The sequence below is a fragment of the Hippocampus guttulatus genome, chromosome 20, assembly GCF_054856545.1.
Source record: "Hippocampus guttulatus isolate MCC_2025c chromosome 20, RoL_Hgut_1.0, whole genome shotgun sequence".
Classification (NCBI taxonomy): domain Eukaryota; kingdom Metazoa; phylum Chordata; class Actinopteri; order Syngnathiformes; family Syngnathidae; genus Hippocampus; species Hippocampus guttulatus.
In genome coordinates this window covers 1,381,739-1,405,766 of record NC_141280.1, presented here as the reverse complement: position 1 = coordinate 1,405,766, position 24,028 = coordinate 1,381,739, and the positions used below count along the sequence as shown (strand labels likewise).

General features: G+C 48.9%; 1 protein-coding gene across 3 annotated transcripts; it reads right to left on the bottom strand.

Annotated features, from left to right (window-relative positions):
* Positions 1 to 1,577: 1,577 nt before the first annotated feature.
* Positions 1,578 to 23,949, bottom strand: LOC147187427 (protein dispatched homolog 1-like). 3 transcript variants are annotated; one of them, XM_086100284.1, is made up of 11 exons: positions 23,174 to 23,949; positions 22,040 to 22,109; positions 11,173 to 11,897; positions 7,896 to 7,925; positions 7,453 to 7,576; positions 7,120 to 7,247; positions 6,938 to 7,032; positions 6,709 to 6,806; positions 4,961 to 6,550; positions 4,620 to 4,883; positions 1,578 to 4,026 (listed from the first exon to the last, which is right to left on the bottom strand). In XM_086100284.1, the coding sequence occupies exons 3-11, from the start codon at positions 11,853 to 11,855 to the stop codon at positions 2,308 to 2,310; spliced, it is 4,731 nt and encodes a 1,576-aa protein (XP_085956410.1). In that variant the 5' UTR covers positions 11,856 to 11,897; positions 22,040 to 22,109; positions 23,174 to 23,949; the 3' UTR covers positions 1,578 to 2,307. The 3 variants fall into 3 exon arrangements, with proteins under 3 accessions (XP_085956410.1, XP_085956412.1, XP_085956411.1); XM_086100286.1 differs by having other exon boundaries at positions 22,040 to 23,949; XM_086100285.1 differs by lacking the exons at positions 22,040 to 22,109; positions 23,174 to 23,949 and adding an exon at positions 13,827 to 14,256.
* Positions 23,950 to 24,028: the final 79 nt, after the last annotated feature.

Below are 24,028 nucleotides of genomic sequence, written 5' to 3'. Positions count from 1 at the left end.
GAGATTGTGTTGTTGTTGCCTATCTAATAACCACCGCGGGGTAATCAAAGGCCAAAAGCTGATGTTGAAAAAGGACATCTGCCCTCGACTGAACAAGCATCCCGTTTCATCTCCGTCCCGACGGCCGTCCCCACCGAGATCTAATTTGAAAAGGTGAAGCAAATGTTTGCCGTGTCAACAAACCCGCAATCGCCGAGACCCCTTCGTAATTATTTCAAGCTCGCTGGAGTATACAACACGCTTGAATAACCCCCTCGCCCCAAATCCCGCATATCACAGGGAAAATGTAATAAACCGCGCCCCTCCCCTTCTCCACAGCTAATATTTGACCTCTGTTTAAATCAATATCACTACAGAGATGCTTTGAGGAAAGCCGGCTCATCTGCAGTCTCGCAAAGGAGGAGAAATGCAGTCATGGCTGAGATGGAGGTCAACGAAACGCTCAAAATAAGTCAACACGTGATCCTCCAACGTGGGAGGTTCAAGCCGAGACCGGGTCGAATTCAGCCCGTTTGCTGCAGTCTGTGTACATATGGCGGAGGGGGCGGCGACGCGAGGAAAAGAAACGCATTTCCATAGCAAGGGGTGACTAGGCGACTCGTCTCGGGTTCACTCGTGCATTTTACACGGAAGCTGCCCCCGTCTAGCACAAAGTGTTAAGATGCACTAGAACGTTCATCATCGTCTACTTGGGAGTTAAATAAGGTGCAAGCTTTCATTTGTTTTGTCCAGACAATGGTCTTTTTGGTGAAGAGGAAAACTCTTACCTGGCTGAGGGTTTCGGCTGTTGCTTCAACCTTCATCAGCGCCGTCAATACTTCCTGGTGACTGAGGTCTTGGAAACAGCTGAGCGGGTTGAGAAGCCTTCCAAATCGGGCTCCCCCTAACTTGGTCAAAGCTGAGAGAAAGAACATGGAACAGAATGCAAAGAACAAACAACATCGAACACAAAAAACAAAAAGCAGAACAAGAAAACAACAAATCAGCCATGAACGGACCACCGACGAAGAAACAATCGCATCATGGACCGGGAAAGCGGCAAAGTCATAACATCGGAAAGCATGAAATTCAAAAGACGGACAAAAGAGGCCAGCAAAATGAGGAGGGGTGGAGATGGCACGGGGAGGAGGGGGCTTACATGGGGGAGGGGGGTTGACAGGGTCAGGGAGCCTTATTTTGCAAGTTCCCCGACCCGGTCGGATGTTTTTAAGACGCGTCGCCGAAACCGTCACCCAGGCAAGAGTTCTTCCCTTCACGATAAATCAATAAATAAAAGACCAAAACCGTCACCCTAAGCGTGAAGACGTTGAAATCAAACGCTACATTTGCCACGTCAAAGCGGGCTTTGAAAATGCACCGCCGCTTGATGTGCCACATCACAGGAAAGAACGTATACACAGGGAGCTCTGATGTCGTGACGGCGCTTGAATATTAAAGGTACACGAAAGCAAGCGCGAAAGCCAGCACAGGCAACCCAGTCAGCTCTCAAGACTCGCCGAGTGGATCCACTGTATAAACGTGCCGACAAATATACAATTCCCTCCACGTGCTTTTGGCGGGGGCTGTAGCCGCCGGGGCATTTATTAGATAAATGAAAAAGTGGGGCCTGTAAAGTGAAATGGCTTTCAGTCAACGGAACCTATTTTGCTCGACCGGATTGACTTTATGACCCGTAATAATGTTGGGATAATCTTGCGAGTGGCTGCGATAAAAATCCGATCTTGCGTAAATCATAATGAAAGTCAACCGCGGCGTGACTTCGAACCTGCCAATTATTTGAGGCCAGACACACAGCAGCGAAGGCGCCGCTATTTAGCAGCCAATGATGAGTAGATCCTTGTATGTACAATCACACAATGGAACCGTGACACATTTTGTGGTCCGTTTGATAAACAGGACAACAGCGATTAAGGGAGACATTTTAATTGGACAGACCATAATTCACTGGAGACGTTCATTGCACACAAAAAAAAAAGTTGAAAAGCAATGTGTGTGTGTGTGTCTGTTTTTCCTTTTTTTTTTTTTTTTTTTTAAATGTGACATGACACGTATGTCACGGGTCATGTGATCACATTCAGTAGCAAATATGTGCGTTTTAATCTGCCTGTGCAAATGCCTGCGGTATATCGGCACATTGTTAAAAAAAATAAAATAAAAGAAGTGATAAGACCGTTTTAAAAAGAACAACGTTTAGCCAGAGGCAGAAATAGAAACAATCTAGTGGGTCAGCGCTACTGTACAGAATCACACTGAGGCACTTCGCATCACACGATGACTAGTATTCAGTTGACGCTGTGGATTTTTGTCCTAACATAAGCTTTCAGAGGAGCGGCCGCTGTTGTTGATGATGGGCGGCACGCTCGTTTCACTTTTTGCAACGTCGAACTCGGAGGCCGAGTTGCACTTCACCTTCAAGGCCCTGTTAAAACAATAGCGTTTCTTTGGCGAGGCAGAAGTCCGCTCCCGTTTCGAGTTCTGCTCGCACTTTTTGACACGTGGCTTCTGGGGGAGGGCGGCGCTCTCCTGCTGGCCGGGGATCTTACGCCAAACATCCTCCCGCGTTGCGGTTTCTGCGGTCACGCCGCACGGAGGAGGGCGAGGCCTCCCGTCTCGCGCATTCGGCCCTTGATGTCTGTCCGTTTGGCCCGAGTCCCGCGTGGCGGGGGACCGCGGAGTTTGTGTCACGGCCGGCGTGCCGAGAATTAGGCTTGGCACTTCCGGCCCACGATCGGGCTCGGAGCCTTGAAAAGAGCCGTCTTTTTGGGCCGCGCGCTGGCTGGAGGCTCTCTGGTCCGAAATGGCCTCCGGGCTGGCGGCGTGGATGCAATACTTGTGAAGATGGCAGCAGGGCGCGGGTGCTTGCCGGGGGTACACGACCCTTCCCGGGCTGCAGCGGTGCAAGTGGGGAGGAGGCGGACAGGGGACGCAGTGCTCGCGGCGATTCCCGCGTGCGCACGCCGGGTCCGGTTCGCTCCGACGGTTTCCCGCAGGAGGGACAAGATGGGGGAGGGGATGAGAGTCCTGGGGAGGGTGAGGACAGGAACGGGATGTCCACAGCGGAGGTGGTTCCCCACACGAGCAGTCCGTGTTCTGCGCGTACTGGCAGCGAGCGGCCGTGTTGAGCGCATCGACGAGGCCGTTTTTAGGACTGCATTTGCCGGCCTCCGTGCGACTGTCGTACCGAGTGTGCGAATACTGGGAAGCGCGGTGGTGCGCGCGTACGCCGTTGGGACGCTGCGGACAAAGCTCTTGATCCTCTTGAGGTTTGTCTTCAGCTTTCTTACCTGAAGCCAGCGGCTCCAATTCGTAATGTTCCGCCTCTCCGTCCCCGCCGTCCAGCTGGTATTTGCCCAAACCGGAGCTCTGCCCTTTGGATGGAGCGCCTCCGGACGGGTCCCGAGACAAAGCCTGACACGGCGGATTTTTAGGCAGCGGGATCTGGCCGCAGGTGCCCTGAGGGCCCAGGCAGCGACACATGCACTGAAAAAAGAAGGTGGCGAAGGCCCAGCTGATGCACATGATCAGCATCATGAAGGTGCCCAGCTGGGTGTAGGCTAACACCGTCGAGGGCATCATCATGGCCCCCGCGACAAAGGTGGTCAAGGCAGCCATAGCGATGGCGGACCCCATGCGGCCGAGGGAGAAAATCACTTTTCCCTCGCGGTCCGGCTCCGGCGCCAGCCTGTACGCCACGCCGTAGTGAACGGCAAAGTCCACGGACAGCCCGACCGCCACGGAAATGGTGACCGACTCCAAGACGTTCAGCTCCCAACCGAGAAGCACCAGGGAGCCCACGGTGACGAAAATGGTCCCGGCGATGGACAGGATGGCGTACAGGCTGATGATGATGTTCCACGTGGTGAGGAGCATGACGCTGAAGGCCACGGCCACCGACAGCGCCATGGCAACCAGAGTGCCGTCAGACAGACTGTCCTGAAGATCGAAGAATTCCAGGTTGCTGACCAGCCAGCCGTGGCTGAGGCCCAGCGGGGCGTGGCGCAGCTCCTCCGTTATCCAGGCGTCCACCTGGATGACCGACAGATAACCGCGACATTCAGCGTTTTTCAAGTGGACGGTGCCTCCGACAATGACTGTAAATGGGATATAGCGGTGGTGTCGAAACGAATTGCGGCTCGCCATCCATTTCCAAAAATATATATATCATGACATGGAAAAATGATACGATACGATTCAATTTTCGAGGCAAAAATCGGTTCTTCCACTTTGTGCTCTATGGCTGAGTGATGAGGACCTCGCATTAACGATCCTCAAGTACTGAAAAACGGTCACCCTTTTTTGGGGTTCTGAATGTGGAGTTGGGATTCGGCTGCTGTGAAGTGCAGAGCTGGACCTATTCTGTGCGATAGAGGGCTGTTGGCCACCCCCCCCCCCCCAAAAAAAATCCACAACTCTTTGCCTCAACACCTTCAATAGAAGGCTGATGAAATCAACTAGACAACTAAAGAAGGCTTCAAAAATGTGAAGAATTTTAAAGTGGCTCTATCATCCTTCAATTTTGACGGAGGCGGCCCTCAAACAAAAAAGTTTGGACACCCCTGCGGGTGCAGCGTCGAAGAGGAAAAGATCATAAAATGAACGCCGCGTTCACATGCTCTGACCTCACGATAGAACTGGTGCATCTTCTCATAGGCCAGCGTGAAAAGGAAGGTGCTCTTAAACTCCAAAACGATGGCCTTGATGGTGTCGTTGATGTCGAATCGAGGTCCGGGGGTCTTGCTGTCCAGGTGGTAGTTGGTACTGCGGTCGAGCTCCATGATGGCCCTCTTGATGCACAGCTCAAAGACTTCCTGCTTGTAAGGGAAGGTGGATTGACTGCAGCAGGGGTAGACGGATGCCTCCTCGCAGTCTTGGTTCTCCATCCACTGTTAAAAATAAGGTAGGACTAACGTACGCGTTTAAAAAAAAAAAAAAATGGATATAGACATTGTCATTTACTGACCTGCTTGAATGTCTCGATGAAGCAGCTGGTGAAGTCCTGCTCGTCTGACTGAAAGACAAAACTCTGGTTTCGAAGCTTCTGGCAGAAATTGAGGATCCACAGCTGAGAGGCCGGACTGGCGATGTTGAAGCTGCTGTCCAGCATCAACTTTCCCTTGTTCTTGGGGTTCAGGGGGTCACCGTTATCCACGGGCGTGACACCCCAGATGATGGTGATGGGCATGTGGAGGTCCTCTCCGTGATGCGCTCTCTCAAACATGAAGAGCTTCTTGTACTCGGCATCGTAGCGCTCGAAAGGGTGAGAGGAACGGAAGACCTGAAACTCGGCCAGCTCCAGCGAGGGAAGCTTCATCTTCGGGTTGACGCAAACGACGTACGCCCCGCCCACCGTCAGCGCGAGGAACCAGAAGAGCCAGAGGTAGCGCAGCTTGATGACCACGCAGGGCAGAACCTTCTCAAAGAAGATCCTGGAGGCTTCGGAGACGCTAAACAAGCATTTGTGAGCCTTCCGGCAGAGACCCGCCGCCGTCGCCCGGACGCCGTGGCCGCTTTGTTGGCGCTGGGGCTTGGAACAGGGCAACGCGCTCGGGAGGTAGCGCTCGTGCAACACCACCACCGCCGGCAGCCACGTCACCATGAGGACGTAGTTGACCAAGATGGCCGTCCCGGCGTAGATGCCGAAGCAGCGTATGGCCGTGATGTTGCTGACGTAGTTGGCGTAGAAAGCGGCGGCGGTGGTGAAGCTGGTGACGAACATGGACAAGGCGGCGTGCTGCAGCGTCACGCCGACCGCTTCCGCCAGCTCGGCGCGGGGCTTGTCAAATTTGGTGTAATTCCAGACGTCGCAAAGCACGAAGGCGTCGTCCGCGCCGATTCCCACCAGGATGATGAGGGCCGTCAGGTTCATGAAAGGGAAAAACTCAAAGTTGAAGACCAGGCGGTAGAGAAAATAAGACACGATGAGGGAGCTGATGATGGCGATGATGGTCATGAGGGTGATGAAAACGGAGCGCGTGTACACGCACATGACCAGCAGGACGATCACGATGGCGATGGCCGGGTACACCGTGTCCGTCAGGAGGTAGTCCTGGAAGAGGTCGTGCTTAATGCCAAACTCGATCCCGGTGACTGTGGTCACGCCGTCCGAGGAGTTCCAGTTCTCAAAATTATCCAAGTAAATGTTCATCATGGACTCTCCCTTTTCTGTGGGCGAGAAGAGCATGCTGTACGTGAGCACGGGCGGCGGAAACTCCAGGCTCTTGGGGCTGAGGAAGTCCTTATCAACCAGGAAGTGCATCATCTGGTAGACGGCGTTGTACTTGGTGCACTTGCGGGGCACGTTGCCGCACTTGAGCTGATCCTTACGCTTGAGGGCCACGTCCCAGCAATCGGGTCCCAGCGTGCCGTTGTGGTAATACTTGGCGCACGAGCGCAAAATCTTCAGCGTGTGCGCCACGTCGCGCTCGGTAATCGTCTGGCAGGACGACCTGTTGGTGAGCGCCGCGATGTAGTTCCCGAGCGTCCAGCTGGGGCAGCACGAGGCATCGTTGGTGCGCTGGCAGAGGCTCCAGTAGTCGCGGTGAGAGCGCACCTGCGGACAGACCAATTCAAAATTTTTTATTTTATTTTATTTTTTACATTTGAAGCTCAGTTCAGTGAGCATCTAAATGCAAGGGTGATTCGGCACTGGCAAGGCCCCTAAATGACAACGTGACCACGAAACCGCGTGGCGCCGCTCCTCGTTCGTACCCGAGTGTTGTCCAGATTGCACATGGATTTGATGGCCTGAATACTCCACAAATTCTTCCCCTCGGCAGATGAGAAAACCAGCCTGGAATAGCTGGAGCCTGCACGACGTATCAAGGAGAACGACATCACATTCATCAAAGTGAGGCATAACAGAACCTTTTTTTTTTTTTGTTGTCCAAAATGAAATGCATCTTCGGGTGAGAATAGTTCCAGAAAATGGCCCGTTTACCAGGCACATCGCAGAAGAACTCCTTCCTGAAGTCCCACTCTGCGTGCCGTTTTTCTCGATCAAAGTGGTCTTCGGCCCGCTTGGGTTCCTGGTGACTTGAGAGCAACAGAAAATCAAGATGATGAGATCATTACATCATGAATAGATCGGATCATGACCTTGACGGAAAGTTCACGCTTTACTTTTTAGCCTGCTCGTCGGCGTATTTGAAGGGATAGTTGGCCAGTGTTGCTTTGTAGCCCGTGTTCTTCACCATGTTGTTCCAGGTGACCAGGCGTTGACCAATGGCAGTTCCTCGAGGCTCGAAACCCTTTGACGACATGCAAAACAACCGATTTTTGGGCGGCAACTGCTAACCTCCTTTTGCACAAAATGACAACTTTGGATAAACGGTCGCCGTATTATTTGCCGGTGGATACCGTCCACGTCGACGTTTCCACCGTTCATTCTTCACCCTTCTTCGTCCGTCATCGAGACTTGTATTTACCTAAACATGTTAAAAATGAATTACTCACCAAAAGAGGGTCGGAGAAATCGGGGAGGTCAGGAACCAGAACGCCCACCAGGGCGCACACGACAATGAGCACCGTGCACACCCCGAGCACCACCACCGGCCAATCCGCTATCAGCTCGGAATAGCTGAAAACGCAAGAAGGAGACTCGAAATGGCTGCGAGACGACAAGGTTCGTCGCCGTCCAACCCCCTCCGACAAAAATCGAATCGATGATAAACATGGACGCATACTGTATTGAATTAGTGCCCGCATGCAAGTGAGAAATGATGAGATGCAGTCTGCTGGTTTACTCAGGCCAGGTACAGACAGGCGTTTGCAACTCCCGCAAGATCACTCATGACTCACTGCTGAGGTATGACAGCAGTGATGGATGGAGGATGGGAATAATGGGAGGGGAGGGCAGGGGGGGCGGGGGGGTAAGGCTTGGTTTTGGCAGTCCTTACCTTTTGGGGAATCGAAAGGGCCACGCGGGGCTGAAAAAGAAAATGAGACAGATAAATAACGTTTACATTTTGATGTCAAAGCGGCGGCCAATCCCAAAGACATTTTGCAAGGCTTTGGAGGAGGCGAGAACGATTAATTTACGACGCCACGAGACCTTTGGCTCCCAGTGTGAGCAACAGCACATACGGCGCGGTACGCAGTGTGCGGTGCAAAACCATAAAAAAAACGATTGGTTCTGACAGCAGAGTTTCAAAATCCCTTTGAAATGTTAAAAAAAAAACAACAACAAAAAAAACGTGTAATTGAACACATGGAGCTCTATAGAAACACCGTTTGCATTTATTTTCAGGAGCCATAATGTTGCTTCACTTTTGGAATGTTCCCGTGGCTACTTGTCGGGAGCTTCACAAAGCAAAAAAGGAACTCATTTGCGTCAATGTTTGGGAAAAAAACACACACACACACACACGATCCACATTTTAAATGTCAAATGCATTACTGGCTATGTTAAGATGATAACGCCATGCCTGAAGGGCTTCGATTTTAAGCTTTGTGCAAATGTCAGGTGGGCCAGTGGCCAAAAACTGGCATTTCGAGGCCATTCACCGCAGATACATTCCTTTTTTGAAAGGGGGGGGGGGGGGGACTTATTCTTGCGTCTGTCTTTTTTTTTCTCTTTTGTCTGTGCAACATTCACTGTTTTTCTATTTACCTGTGGGAGTCTTTCTGGATCACTGGGCTAATTAATAAGGTAAACACAGGCCACTGGCCACTCACTCAACGCTGTGCTGACAGAGCAAAGGAAAAAAAGAAAAAAATGCCGGGGGTTGTCAAGCATGTGTGAGAGGATGGCGATGCGTGTTCGCCTTCCTGCATCACATGTGGGTTTACCCAATCGCAATGATCATGACAATTGTGTGCTTAAACCCTTTGATATAGATTCAAAACATATTCTAGACCCGCTAAAACAAACAATGATTGCAGATATAAAAAGAGTGTTTGTTGAAGATGGAATCGGATGTTCCTTGTTTGGGTTGTGCCAAAGACGCTCCAAATCGTGGAGGGGGAAAGAAAGCACCCCCGTCATCACAGCTTTCCTTTCTCAATATGGCCGAGTTGACAATGGTGACTAATCACGAGCGGCCGTGAAAGGCAAAAAAAAAAAAAAACAGTGAGCAGGTGAAAACCAATTCAGTAGTTCATCAATCATTTTCTTCGACAATTTAGAAAGCGCTCTTTTCTGATCTTATATAACGCGTGCGTGGACGCAAGTCTGTGTGTCTCGGGGCTGAAGTTAAAGGTCGAGACGCTGCGGAGCGTCCGCTGTCAGACAGGTGGACGTGCGGCCATTTCAAAATGTCATTACAAGAGCAGGCGGAAAAAACATGGCCCACTGCCGGGCAAGTAATACGACCGTGCCAACGGTTTGAAAGCCAGTCGAGAAATTATTTCATGACTCAACGGCGACAATTTCATATGTGTTTTTGCAGCAAAATGTTTTTGAGACCACTTTTTTGGGTTTCGGAGGCAGTTTAAACTAGCAGAGTGACATAATTGCACGAGCCCGTGGCTGCTAGAGGGGCCCCGTGAAAATATTGTTTACAATTTGCGGCTCTGTCATGTTCAGCGTTATCGTGCTCACCCCTATCACTTACGTTGCTCCACCTTTTCCTTCAATCGCACACACGCTCTCTCTGTAAGGCCCCCCTGACAGACAGCAGATGGGACAAAACCCGTCAAGATAGTCATCTCTGAGTAAACACCTGTCCATGAAGGCAGGATCAAAGAGGGACGTACTGTCAACATTCTGATTTCTCAGCAGCGTGCCAGGTCTCAGCACGATTATTTTTTTTTTTTTTTAAAGGCTTGCTGCTTCTGGCTGCTTAAGATGACTGCATTTTCTCGGTAATCCGTACAGTGACACTCCAAAAAGTGTTATTCTCGAGAAATGACAATACTTTGATTAGATTTAAAGATAAAATAGTTCAACGTTTACTATGAAACATTTTTTTTTAGATACGCTTTTTTTTTTTAACTTGTACATGTACAAAAAAAAAAAAAATGCAAGAGACTGAAGGAAAAGAAAGACACCTGTTTAGGTAAGCAAGCAATCCGTTCGACATGAAAGAGTCCAAAGACCACATCTGCTCCCCATTTACAAGAGGAATGAGAAATGGGGCTGGGGGGGTAGCGGTGCGTTTAAGGAGGTCAAAGGAGTATATGAAAGGGGAGAAAAAAAAAAAAGAGGAAAACATGGACTAAATGTAAGGAGGGATGAGCCACGGATGCCTTCAAGTTGAATGCGTGCGCTAGCGACGACGCGCATCCCATCTTTCGACAGTACCGAAAAAAGTTGTTGTTTTCCAGAGTTGTACGTAGGTGGAGGTACCGGAGGACATCCTATTCAACTCGAGTGAAGAAAATTCCATGTTGAGAAGTGGGAGGGGGTTAGGGGGGGGGGGGGGGGGTCATGATAAATAAATAAAGCTACGATAAAAACAAGCACACATGTCAATAATTACTTGTACAAAATTTGCTCCAACTCCCTCCCCATGTTTGCAGCATTGGTAAATATACTGTAGGATGATGCAAATAATTATGCACGCCATTAAATGGTCCCAGTTCCAGATGCGGTGATGGGCTGCGGTTTTAGAGGAAAAGTCAACTCCCTTCTCACTAAATATGGATCACTCGGAAAAAGCAGAACGCTTTGCCAACAAACGGCTTTCATGCTAGCAGGCCGCCTTGACAGGCAAATGCGAGGGACCTCAAGAGCGTTCGAATGGTTCCGAGTTACAAGTTGTTGGGTGTCGGACTCGGCTGCGCAGGGGGCTACCTTCGGTCACGGGTGCAACGCGATCAACTTTGATTGAACAGACTAAAACGAAACCTTGTTGAAAATAGATATGAAACATGATGGAAAAATCTATTCTGTCAACTTAAAAAAAAAATAATAATAATAAACAATGCGAAATGCTATCTTTCCAAAAACATCTTTGCACTTTTGCCACAAAGAGCTGGATACTATTTTCTTGACATTATGTTTGGGTGTCGGGTTCTGTGTTGCCAAAATTCTCAGGATGAGGTTAGGGAAAAGAAGGGCGAGGCATTCCTCAGCATCCTTTCGCTTTAGTCACAATGACCACACGTGGCTGCATCACTTTTGCACGGACGTGATAGAATTGTTCCAAGCGACGGCGTTTCCTGTCATGTCCAGTTAAAAAACTGCTACATTAAAAAACAAACACACACACACACACACAGCACGACACATACCTAAGCTCAGTCGGACGTGTTGAACTCTGGAGGTGCTCCTGCCAGGGCTGGTGGTGACTGTGACGGTGTAGACGACGCGGGGTGGTCGGGTGTGTAAGATGGGGCCGTGGGTGGGAGTAAGTGCAGGCAGGTGGACAACAAGAGCAGGTCAGAGGGCTCCTGGAATGAGGAGCCGAGCCGGGCCCGTGGCCCGTGCCTGCAATCTGGAGGGGAGGGCGCTCCTGCTGACCGCACGGGCAGCAAAAGGAGTGGAAGTGACACTGCTGGCAGCAGGGCGCTGCGGGCTGCAGACAAGGCGAGGGCGGCGATGGAGCGGATGAAAGCTGGCGTTTGGCTAGCGTTTGCGAGTCCGTGACGGCGGGGGAAGGTGCGGCGGCGGTCGGGCGGGGGAGCGTCCGAAGGCTTCCGTTCTGTTTGACAACTCCGCCGTTTTGGCTGGGTCTGTTTGTTCTCTGGACGTGTGATCTTGGCTTCTTTTGCGGCTGTCTACGTGCCGCATTCCTAAGTGAGGTTTCTTCGCGTGCCTCTGCTGAAAGGTCATCGCCGTTCGAGGCGGCCGCGCGAGGCTCCGGGAAACTGCCGTCCTGCGTGTCGCTGTTCGAAGGCGCGTTCCCGCCGGTGCCAAGAGGATGCCCTTCACCGCCGGGCGCCGGATGGTTATCGACCGCGTCGCTTAGGGCCATCGTCCTCTGCGGAGCGGCCTGGCCGGTATCCTGTCACTCCCTCTGGGGTGAATTAAAAAAAAAAAAAAACAGAAGACATCATAGATTGGGTTGCCAAGTATGAACATGTTTTAACCTTCTCTAATCCATAAAATAATGAAGAATGGCAATGTGTAAACTCTCCACTGGTTTTTAACGGTGAGTCATTTTCCAGGACACAAGGCGCGCGTTCACCGAGTCTTCCTTTGGAATGACAACAGGGGCCAACAAATTAGCTCATTTTCAGGACTGTACAATTTCGCGGGCCGGAAGAAAAGAAATTAGAATCTTGGCGGCAATTTTAGCATGTGGGCGAGCCGGTGCCTGGGGGGGTGCGGGGGGGGGGCATGCCTGTGGTTTTGGGCGGTATGCCCGATACAGTTCAAACAGGGTTGCATTTAAAAAAAGTGGCCGAGGCTAGCGGAACTAAGCACAACATACAAACATGGAACACTAAAACTACGAGTGCAACGTGACGCCGTCACGTGACTTGCCTTTGACCAGAGCTCCACAAACCTTTTCACGCGAGGGCCAAATAACCCTTCGCTTTGTAGACAGGCACAATTTCTGTCATAAATAACCAATCTTTTTTTTTCTCTTAGCTAATCTTTTCGCCGGTTATGGTTTAAACTATGAGTACGGACAATTATTGACGTCTGAGGTTGAAAATGAATTTTGCTCAAGGACGTTCGGAAGAGACGTGACCAAATTCTCGGACGTCATTTGAGATATTTGTAATGCCTTCAGTATCACCTACAGCGATGGGGATGAGGCAAAGATGTGTTATTTCTTTTCCCCCCCGACGCAACAGGAAGACAGGCCAAGACATTTGGCCCGATTCCCATAAGTAAGCGGTTAGGAATGACGCAGCAGATGACGAAGAATCTTTTGGACAAGGTCTCATGAGAGGGGTTCTGACGAGTGGGGGGGGGGGTGTGATTGAGACACCTCGGGCGACAGCGAGCTGCAGTTGAGGCACCTGGCATCCCTTTCATTTAGCCTAATGAGCCGTAATTACGAGGCCTCAGTTAGGAGACGGTTAATCCACTCGGTTCACGTCAACATGCAGCAGCAGCAGCACCCCCCCCCCCCCCCCCGCCCAGTTACCTACAGCTTGACTTACTATTCCTTGACATGTTTCTAGTTGTCAGGACAGACTCTGTGTATATTTGACCCCGCAATGGTCGTTTTTTTTTTTTTTTTTTTTTACAAGCTGGGCCGTTTAAAATCTGGGCAACAGCACTGACAGTTTTGGCTTGTCCCATCAGAGGAAAAAGAGGCAAACACACCCTGGCAAAATACTCTTGATTTTCCAACACAAGTAGGCTACTGGCAAAAAAAAAAAAAAAAAAAAAACTCAAATTGCTGCCCTGTCACTAGGACGGACACACAAACACCACGTATCAACTTTTTTTTTTTTTGTAATTAACAAGGCAAAATCACTAGGTTGCTCCCAAAACTAGTACTTGCACAAAAAGGCGAGTGCGCACTTCTGGATTTGTGACGTCCGGGTGACAATTATTTTGAATGTCTCCAGAAAAGAAAGTTTCGTGAGGTTGGCTTTCTGACGACTTAATCGCTACAAATGAATCAAATGAAAGCTTCCAAGCGACTTTCTAAAACACTTGGAGCGGTCGGCCTGGCTCATGCTTACTTCCTGTTTCCACAATGCCAGATAATTCACTGGAAAGCCACACGTTGTACGCGCTTCTTTTTTATTGAGGAAAAGAGACAACACTTGAGCAACCTCGCGATGAAGCAACGCTGCAATCCGCAAAGTGTCACTCACACACACACACACACACACACACACACGAGACCGCAACAGCGAAGGGCATCATCGACGTCATCATGCCTGCGCAGCTTCGGCGCACGTTCGCGGTTCCTTTTGGGAAATCGCACCGGCGCAAGACGCGAAAATGAAACGCAAGCCACTGAAGCTTCACAACCTACCGTGTGCGGTGGGTTTGTCCCAAACGCCTCGTCCTTGCAACACGCGGCGCCTAATTGGAGACGCCCCCTCACCCCACAAAAACAACAAAAAGTCTTCCCGTGCAAGCGCAAATATCCGCGGACCGAAGAAACAACGAAGGCCTGGGAAGACAGAAGCATGTCAGACCAGCGAAGGGCGGCGTGTCCGCACAGCACCTTTTCCTTTTCCTCGGGAGAAGAGTGAGGCAGGCTGGCAGGAGGCGGTGGGCTGGGACTGCCTGGAGCGCAACTCACTGATAGGACCACCGCCGTCTCGTCTTTAACCCGCTCACTGCCACGCAAGTCATTCCCGAATAGTCGGGGGTGGGGGGGGTGCTCATCTTTTGCACACCGACAGCCAGAAAAAGAAAAATACATCATCTTCTTAGATCAAGGGGTAGGCGATTCATTTTGCAAAGGGGCCACATGAGAAACCGGGACGCTTGCCGAGAGCCAAGCTAACATGCCATCTTCAACTTTGCTCAATATTATTTATCACGTACTCGAAACAAACACGTCGTCTTGTTTCAATAAATCGCTGCGCGTGTAGACAGGGCATGGAGTGTTACAATACAAATTTTTAAATGTAATTCAAAAGGGGCCATTAAAATTTCATCTGTAAAAAAAAAAAAAAAAAGAAAATTACATCAACGAGTTGTCTGGGAGGGGGGGGGGCATGCATAACTTCAGACATCAAATAAAACAGAATCCTTATATTTCACCTCCACCAGTCATGCACTTTGCTAAAAGAAACCTCATGGCAATTTTGTTGGCAAAAATATCTCCTCGGCAAGGGGACGAGTTTTATCGCCGAGTATGCTCGGAAGGCAGAGGGCCGTACCTGGCTTGGATCGCAGCCGTCCGCCAGGATTAACACACTGTTCAGAGAGCAAACCGTAATCATCTGCAGTCTTGCGGCACGCTTACGCATCTGGCCTGCAGGCCAGTCAAAGCCCAACAAGTCATTTCGTGCTTTGTGATCATCTCTAATAATCACACTGATACCAAATGCACTGATGCATGCCGACGCCTTTACCTTTTCCTCTTGCCTTGAGTGTCGCATGTGGCTGGGGGGCGGGGGGGGGGGGGCGGGTGTGGCCTGCATGGAGCCAAAATCTGCAAACCACATCAAAGGCCACAATGTGCTGGGGAAGGACAGAGGCCCCACAAGCCCTTGAGACGACAACAACTGCGCACAACTCGTCAAAGCGACGGTTGGTGTCATGCATGACGATGAGAGCGTTCTGATTATTAGGGGCAAAGTAGAAACGCAACTTGACGATATCGAGCACAGGCCCAAGTCGAAATGTTATCGTCCCGGCCTTTGCCTGCTTCCAGCGTTACGCGCTGTAGCGTGCAAGATGAGTGCCTCCTTTTAATATGCATTTTTCAGCATGGAAGATAAATCGGTCGACTTCAAGCCGCCTCCCGATACGCTGGAAATAAAGTCGTTCTGATGGACGGCGCTTGTATTTATGGGGAGAGATGCTATTTCATGCAGATTCCACCACTCGAGTGGTTCTGCCTGTGGATAAATCACTACTGCAAAAATGGGCACCGGGTCTTTGGCAAGATCGACTCCACGGCTGGCTTCCAACCGGCCTTCTTGTCATACGCAAAACGCTACCAAAAGAACTGATCTTTTCTGTCTCTTTCCGAGTGGCTCGCAGGGCAACGTTTGCTGCTGCTGCGCCAAATGTGGAAATAACCTCGGACCTTTGAACATACCGAAAGCAACTTTTTAAAGTTACATTTCGTTTGGCGCGCCGGAAAGAGTCAGACGTGATGCAGATGGCCGATCCGTCTGGTTCTTATCATTATGCAACATACCGAGAAAAGCACGCGACAGACCACAATAAAAGCCGCTGGCCAGACTTGAAGAGACTGGCAGAAAAGTGGAGCGGCACTTCGAGTCAACGTTCTTCTCTGACGTGTTGACTGGCACCTCAAAGGTGAGGATGACGTCGCGCGCGCGTTCGCTCATCGCGGGCGAGATGACCCCCCCCCCCCCTTTGCTATGATTTCAAGAGCAACGGCATTGCAAATCAAAGCGACCCTAACTTAATACCGACATGAAAGGTTAAGCGACTTGTACAGTGGGTATAAAAAGTCTACACCCCCCCCCTGTTCAAAAATCCATGGATTTCTTATTCTATAAAATTCTACTTACAATAGTACAGAGTGGCCATTCTATGTCATTGTCATTTCTCAAAAATCAATACTTGCGTCTTTCGCTTCCCTCCCCGGAGGCCTGAAGCACTCGCTTGTCTGGGAAAGGACACGCTTCAATCAGAAATCCTCTGTTGTCTTCGAGAGGGAGACGACTGTGGGAGGGACTGACCCAAAAGCAGACGGCGAAAGAGAGGCGGTATGCAAACAGACGGTCCTTATCAAGTGGAAGAAAGGAAGCGGCATTGCAAATGAGGGTGGGGGGGGGGGGGGGGGGGGGTCCACGCAAATCAAAGAGCAAAGCACGGAAAGAAGAGATCTTTATTTGCTTGATCAAACTACAAACGCAGACAAAGAGGGTGACGGGGGGGGGGGGGGGGGGGGGGATTGGAGAGTCTTTTCTTCGGGCCACTCAGACGACCGTTTGCCTGAACGGTGCATCGCCACACAACGGCTGACCGGCGACTCGGCATTCCGGCCGGAGATCCATTTTCATTTTCCATCATATTTTGGTTCCACTTCTACTCATACCGATAAGGGAAATGTTTTATCGTACATACAACTTCATGAGCAGGATCAAATCAAGCCAAAAAAAAAAAAAAACACAAACATCCGTTTGAGAGTAAATAAGGCTTACAACAACAGTCAAGTGTTTCATTTCCAAAACGCATGATGTCCAAAAAAAAAAAAAAAAAAAAAAACAATTTCAAAGTCGATTTTGACTCACTTTCCTCTGCAGGCAAAACGGTGCGAAAACCTGAAAGATCACATCCGCGTGTCAAATTTCTCCGAAGGCCTCTGAGGGCGGGTGACTGGGATGGGACAGTTTTTGGGTGGTTGAAAATCTTGGGGAGGTATGAGATCACATCCTGCCGACATAAAACTTTCGGATGTCTGACACATACCAACATAAGTGGAAATACGGAGGAAAAGGGAGCGGGGAAGGAAAGAAATGAGCATCCTTCATACTCACATCGTGCTCATTTATTATATATCTTTAAAATCAGAATGTGCAAAAGCAAAGTGGACGAGAGAGCAACGCAAAGTAAGAAAGTTAAGACTTTTCTTTCTGTCGCACTTGTTCAAAACACAAGAGTGACCAAGCGCTGCCCCGGACGGATGCAAAACGGCGGCAGGTTAAATTAGCCAAAGGAGACGAGATTGGAAACGTGACACCGAATGAATTTGAAAGCGGCCAAGAAAAGAGGTCAACAGAAAAGGCTTGACGATACGCAGTCACGGATTGTGGAAAAAAAAAAAAAAAAAAAGAGTCCGACGGGCCTGCTGCTCCTCGGAATGTAAATGCACGCTCAACGTTTGATTTACCGTTTGTGTGTGTGTGTGGGGGGGGGGGGGGGGGGGGGAGATAGAAGACCAACATTTGAGGAGGTCGTGTAAAGAAATGAGGAACGACAATAACGAAGCAGGGGAAAGTCATCAAGTAGGTCCTGGACTTCTTTTTCAGATGTTATTATTTGTTTCAAATCCTGAATTGTCCTGGGCCCACCTTAGCTCCCGCTGACATTTTTGCCCGAGTAAAATTGGTGACGTCATTTCAATGTGGATCGTAAAAGAAGACGATGAGGTTGTGTGGGGGGGGCTCAGTTATGGTCCGGCATTAATCGTAGGAGTCCGTACAAATAAGAGGGAAATTAATTGTGACAGCCTTACGGAATGACATCATGATTTGGGTTTTTGAACCTCCCCTGAAAGGAATAATAACGGGAAGGAGCGGCGCTGCACAGCAAGATCCGCAGTTTTGAGGTCGGTGCTGTTCCAATTTGGAATTGAAAAGCTGGCAGTCGAGCGCAGCTGAGGCGCAAGGAGAGCTGCTACACAACGCGGCATTGTGTGCGGCTGCTTTCAATTTTGGTTTTTTTGTTGTTTTTTTAATCACGTGACTTTGTGGTTTTTAAATCAAAGATTTGTTGGACATTTCAAGGGCACCTGTGCCGCGTCATTTCCGCAGTGGGCGGATGGCCGCCGTATTAAGTCAGCGCCAAGAAAGTTTCGCCTTGATGGATTCCTGGTGCAAATGTTTCTCGACGTCGCCAACTCCTCGTCGTGGATGCAAAAAAAATGCAAAGTTTTAGGGGGACACGATGGAGATGCTTCGTTTCGAAGTGAGAAGAGCCCGTCTTTCGGCCCCGACCCGACAGCGGCTTTGCAAGTGGTCAAAGTCTCTTTCGAACCCTCCGAGATGGTCATTGTTGTGGGGACCGATAAATATTTACTCTTCCCAGCTTGGCAGGGAAATGAGTGGGAGGGGGAAAGGCAGCTATTGTGCCAAAAAGGGGGTCAGAGACGCTGACGAGCCAGCGGGGTCTTTCCTTCCCCACTGGCATTTAAAAGTCCAATACGCTCCTGGTCCAATACAAGAACATACACACACCGTCCTCCCGCGACACTTTGCGCTATGAGAGAGGAACGAGCAGACAGAACAGAAAACATCAGAAAGAGGGGGAAAATAGGGGGGGGGGGCAAGCCTTGCAAAAGGAGAAAACAGACTGTTCCCTTTTGAGAGTTGTTTGCTCGACAGACCACCAGCGGAAATCAGAAGACAATAGCTGAAAAGGACTCCCCCAAATTAGACAATGCAGACTAAAATGAAAAAAGAAAAAGGGCGAGTCTTCTGATTATGACTGAAGCTGAACAAGTGAAGAAGAGTGTTTTGGGGGGGGGGGTAGAGCACAGTGCGGCCTTTCGGTGTGTCCTGAGCTTCGGGACACAAGAGAGATAACATCAAGCAGTGCATTGAAGAAGAAAATGCTTCCTGCTCCCAAAGCGTCACCGCGAGAAACAGAACGTCAACAGCAGATCAACTTAAGAGCCGACGACGTCGTCGTCGAGCCGCGGCGGCCGAAATGTTTCATGAAGCAAACACGGGAGAGATTGTCAACATTGCCGGCGGCAATTCCGCACAGAGAAAGAGTTGCATAAACATCCCTCGAGCCGTTCATTAGGCGAATAAAGCCCGGTGGAGACCCTCGAGGCCTGCAAAGCCTCGCGACGAAGATCTATCGATGGCAAACATTCGTCTGGGACCTTCTTAATAACGAGAAATCAAGACGTGAAGCGGTGCCTCACTTCTATTAAGCGGGACACCAGATGAGCAGAGTGACAGCAAACCCGGACGGGAGAAAACAGACGACCAATCTTTGGTGAAAGAGATCGGCTGATGCCAAATTTCCATCCGATACTTGCTCCGTAACGAGGGGAAAAGCAAACATCCTCAACTTTTCCTCGGGGCTTGTCTGAACGGGACACGGAAAAGCGCTTTTCTTTCAAATCGTAGGTGTGTTTTCATCCACCGCTTTATTTTTAAACTATATTCTTTTGCTCCGTCGTGCTGTGGAACACGCAGGTGCCGTTTTGCCGAGTTCCAACATGCATCAATGTGGCGGTTTTTTTTTTGTTTGTTTTTTGAAAGCAATGGTTTCCTCTGTGGCGTCCCCACATGATATCCTGATTTCCTGACGTCAGCGAGTGCAAAACGGGCACAAAATAAATGCTCAGGCAGATGTAGAAGTTGATGTATTAACCAGGACTAGATCTGCTAAAAGTGCAAAAAAAAAAAAAAAAATGCAGTGTAAAGTGCAATTATGGAGCTACCAGAGGTCTAGACAACAGACTAAAAAAAAGGATTTAGCAATACAACTTTCGATAAATCGATGTCCTAAATGTATCCGATTTTTTTTTTTTTTTAAATTCTGCCATAGTTTGCTCTTCATCGTAAAATCAGGTGCAAACGCTTTTAACCTTCAAAGCCATTGCGGAGAGCCAGGATACAATTCTTTGGCTCTCCTCCCAAACGTCAGTCGGTCGTTTAACGATACTTGCCAAATTCCTCGCTTTCCACAATTCGCATTGAGCTTCTGGAGACACAAACAATCTGTTGATTCAGTGGTGGAATTCTGTCCCTTAAGCCCGTTATTTGCTTGAGCACTAATGACACAAGGAGAGGAATTTGAGAAATGTCCGCGGATAGCGCACTCATTTCCTTCAGGCGGACGAGATGGCAACAAAGTCGACTTCTGAGTGGCGCATGGATCAACGCAACGCTCGACACGTTCGGATGGCGCCTTTCCGCGTCATCGCGGCCGCCGCAGCCGGCGGCGTTTGATGATTTGATAGACCGGCGGGGAGCACAAAGGAACACGGGTGCCGCCGCCCAAAAGACTTGTCGGAGTGTCGAGTTATAAAATAAGGCAATCGGACTTTTGAATTTCCCAAAGGAGGAGGGAGCTTTTCCTGACAAAATGGAAGAGGCGCAGCGGACGAAAACAAACCAATGCGCGTCGGGCGGACCGACTCCCAAGACAGAGCAGAATCATCGGAATGTCTTTGAAAGCTGACCTTTCACATCCTTGCTGCCTCTTCTGGCGATTGCTTTGCGTTGAGTTTGTTCTCGCATAGTTGGCTTTGACATTTAGGTTTTATTGGTGTTTTTTTTTTTTTGGGTCAGGGGATGGATATCATTCCAAACTACGTGCTTGCCTTTGAACCCAATACAGTCGAAACTCGTTACAACGTACCTCGAGGGGCATAAGGAATCTGGACGCTATTACGGCAGTTCGTCGTAACCATTTCCAATTAAAATGGCCGATGTGGAATACGATATGAACATTTGTCAATGTAAAAACATGAACAATTTGGGACAATTGTTAGCCCTTACAGCGGCAGATCAACTCATGATTAGTATTTGTCATGAATTTAATATGAACATTCAGATCAGTCCTTCTACTCCTCTACCAAAGTCTACTTTTAGAACAACGCAGTGTGTTCTCACCTTTGGTCGGGTGCACGTGAGCCCTTGCGGCGGCTTGACTTGCCTCACCTCGCCTCATCAGTTGTGATTTCCGTTTGTGAGAGCGAAGGAGAGTGGAAGTGAGCAGGTTGATTCACTAGATCTTTCTTTGCTTGTTTAGCTCTTCAGATAAATCCCCAAAGACATGGCCCGTTAAACCCCCCCCCCCCCACCCCCACCCACCTACGCCCCCCCACAGAGAGCAGCCTCATTAGGACGTGTTGTACAAACACAGGAATGTTGACTGGCTGAGGGTGCAATAAGGGCCTTTCCTCCCAGGGACACATGTTTTCTGGCTGCGGACTGACCCTGACGTTCTGTACCTTGTCAAATTGCATTTGGCTCATTTGCCACCACACTCGATCGTTCTGCACTCCGGAATCAAACCGAATGTAACCTGTCTGCGGCATGTTTGACTAAACTTTGAATTGTTTTCAAGTCATGTTGGCTTCTTGAAAAGTTGATCTTCGGTCAAAAAAGGTTGGGCATCCCCTGCCTGAGAGGATCGCCAAGGCGATTACGCAACGCTTAAATGTTGAAATCTGAGTTCTGGATAAAGTTTCATCACTGCCGAAAGTAAAATGTTTATCTCAGACACATCTAAAACAACACCCCCGACAACCTGCCCGCATCGAAACAGTCATACGGCGTCCAAGTTTCAAGTCTCAATGGAAATTAGGCACGCTGGTGCCACGCGGCCCCTCGCCTCATTTTTTTTTTTTTTAGGTCAACATCAAAGCACAATACAGTTTGAATTCTAGACAGCAGCTGGGAGGATCAGTTTCGCCGTCGCGCCAAAATGAGCAGGACAAGGCCAAAGTAGTGCGAGATTCACAAAGAAAACAAATACAACCACTTTTTGCTCAATGTTGATTACCAGACAGGGCACGATAATTGTGGTGGACAAAAAAAAAAAAAGTTTGTAGCGTCACTGAACTGGAGGTACTCACAATATTACTTGACCATTGCAGTAGCATGAAATGATCAGCAAGTATTACTCATCCAAGTTTTCAAACTGGTTTGAATACGGTATAAATAAACAGTACCGCTATTGTGGCACAACACCGCCCCCAAGTGGCTATCTTGTCAAATATTGTCAGCATCTGGTTAAATGCGTTCACATCAAAAATACGAACATAGTGCGATGCCGGCTGTGGCTAGACGAGTTGTACATGTGTGACACCGTAGAAGGGAGAACAATTATTTTGGAAATACTTACAGCGGGCACACTGGATGAACTTTCCGTCCCAGTCTTTTCTTCTTGACCGCAAGCTCATGGACACCGGTCGCTTTCAAAAGATGGAGCGAAAAGAAAAATCAGATCGTTACATGCAGGTTGACAGGGGGTACACTTCCTCCGGTCGTTACCGGGGTCTGTCATATTTAATTCGGAAGAAAATCGAATGAAAACTGACAAGCGAGCGTTAATGCGGTGTTTTCAAAGCTGGACATGATTCCCAAGCCAACTGCGACCCGTTCACACTGAGCTTTGCATTTTGCAATTGTGTTTCTTAAAAGATTATCAGAGGTTCAGATGGCGCTGGTCACGTTCATATGATGTTGAGAACCTCGAAGAAGAGGATTAGCACGCTAATGCTTGTGAGAAAACAATCGAACAACATAACACGTCACGGATTTCAGTCGTCAATCGAATTATCGGGCGATTGGCGATGATTTTAATATTGAACTCTATTAATTTTATCTGTTCAAAATGAACAACATTTGCCTCCCAGTTTTGATATCTTCCCTCTCTCATATGAGTGGTAAGAAGTTATTTAAAACAGTCAGTATGAATCGGTGTCATTCGGCACCGCTGTAAACAACACTCTGGGACAGGGTCGATTAAAACATAGTTCTCATGTCCGAATTCGATTATGGATAAACGTTCGAATATCGCGTTTGTTATCGTTTGTTGGGTTACCTAATGCTCGAGCAACTTATTAAACAATGCATCACTCACACAAGTTTGTAAAAACAAACGTGTGCCAAAAAAGAACTTCTACTCATGTCACATTTTTAGGACACTGTTATGTACATATAAAGGCTAATATACACATTTAGCGACTGTTGCATGGCGGTGGCCACGGATGATGTCTCGATTTCACGTTAAGGGCTTGATTCTTAAATCACAGCTGGTTCTGATGCTGCGTTTAAAACGCTGGTTCTTCGGGCTAATCTGGACCACCGTGCGATCCACTTCATTCGTCATTAAATGGTCCGAAGCAGTCATGAAAGCTTTCGCTCATTATGCTAGCTTTTGAGCAGCATTAGCTTAGTGAAGCGGACAGCGTTGACCAAACAGCTGGCTGAACGGTCGGTCATGTGTGTTTTAACAGCCAAGGGGTGTACTCACATTCATGAAGGCAAATCACGCCGGGCTCCTGAGAGTGATGGGCAAACAGGACCCCGTCCTCCAGGAAAGTTGTTGCCGGATGGAACCACTGAGGTACAGCGTTCCAGTCTCCAGGCATCACACCACGCTGGGGTGGGCTGGCAGCTGCGGACTCCTTGATTGCACCATAGATGTTATTTTACAATAGAAAACACGTTGAGTGTCCTAACGTACGTCATCGGCGCTGCCATATTGGATGAGGCAAAATGCCTCATTCAGATGCAGTTTCGCAGCAAAGCCTGATTTCCTGGCATTCTCTTTCACATGACCTTTGGTCATTATAACATCCTTTTCTTCCAAACAAAAGTCTTCACAATACCTTTGTGTACATTTCCCCTGGTGAAGGTTCAGATTGGGAGAATTAACTATTTTTCCCCTGTATACAGCGTGTACTGCTGCATACACGCGGTTCGGCAACCACCGATTCGCTGACATATGGAGTACTGTATTACTGTTTAGTAAGCGTTATTTATTTTTACATACATTTTGTTCTTCAAAGTAACGCCACATAACCCTACGTGATTTGTACTGAAAACGTGAAGATATGCCATTATTTCCCCGGCATGAGGTTATGAATTAAATGAATGTAATGCGATCAAGATGTTCTCACTTTTCAGTCATGCAGCAAGGTGATGCTTGGTCAAGTATGAAACATTCCAAAACTGTCACTCAAGATGCATCAGTATCATGTTTGTGGAATGCAATGCAAGATATCATGACGGTAGCCCAAGGTTAAAGTGGATTACAAAAGGCAGGCATTTTTTGTGTTGACACCCATTATAACCACAAAACCTCAGAATGACTAATCTTTGCTGA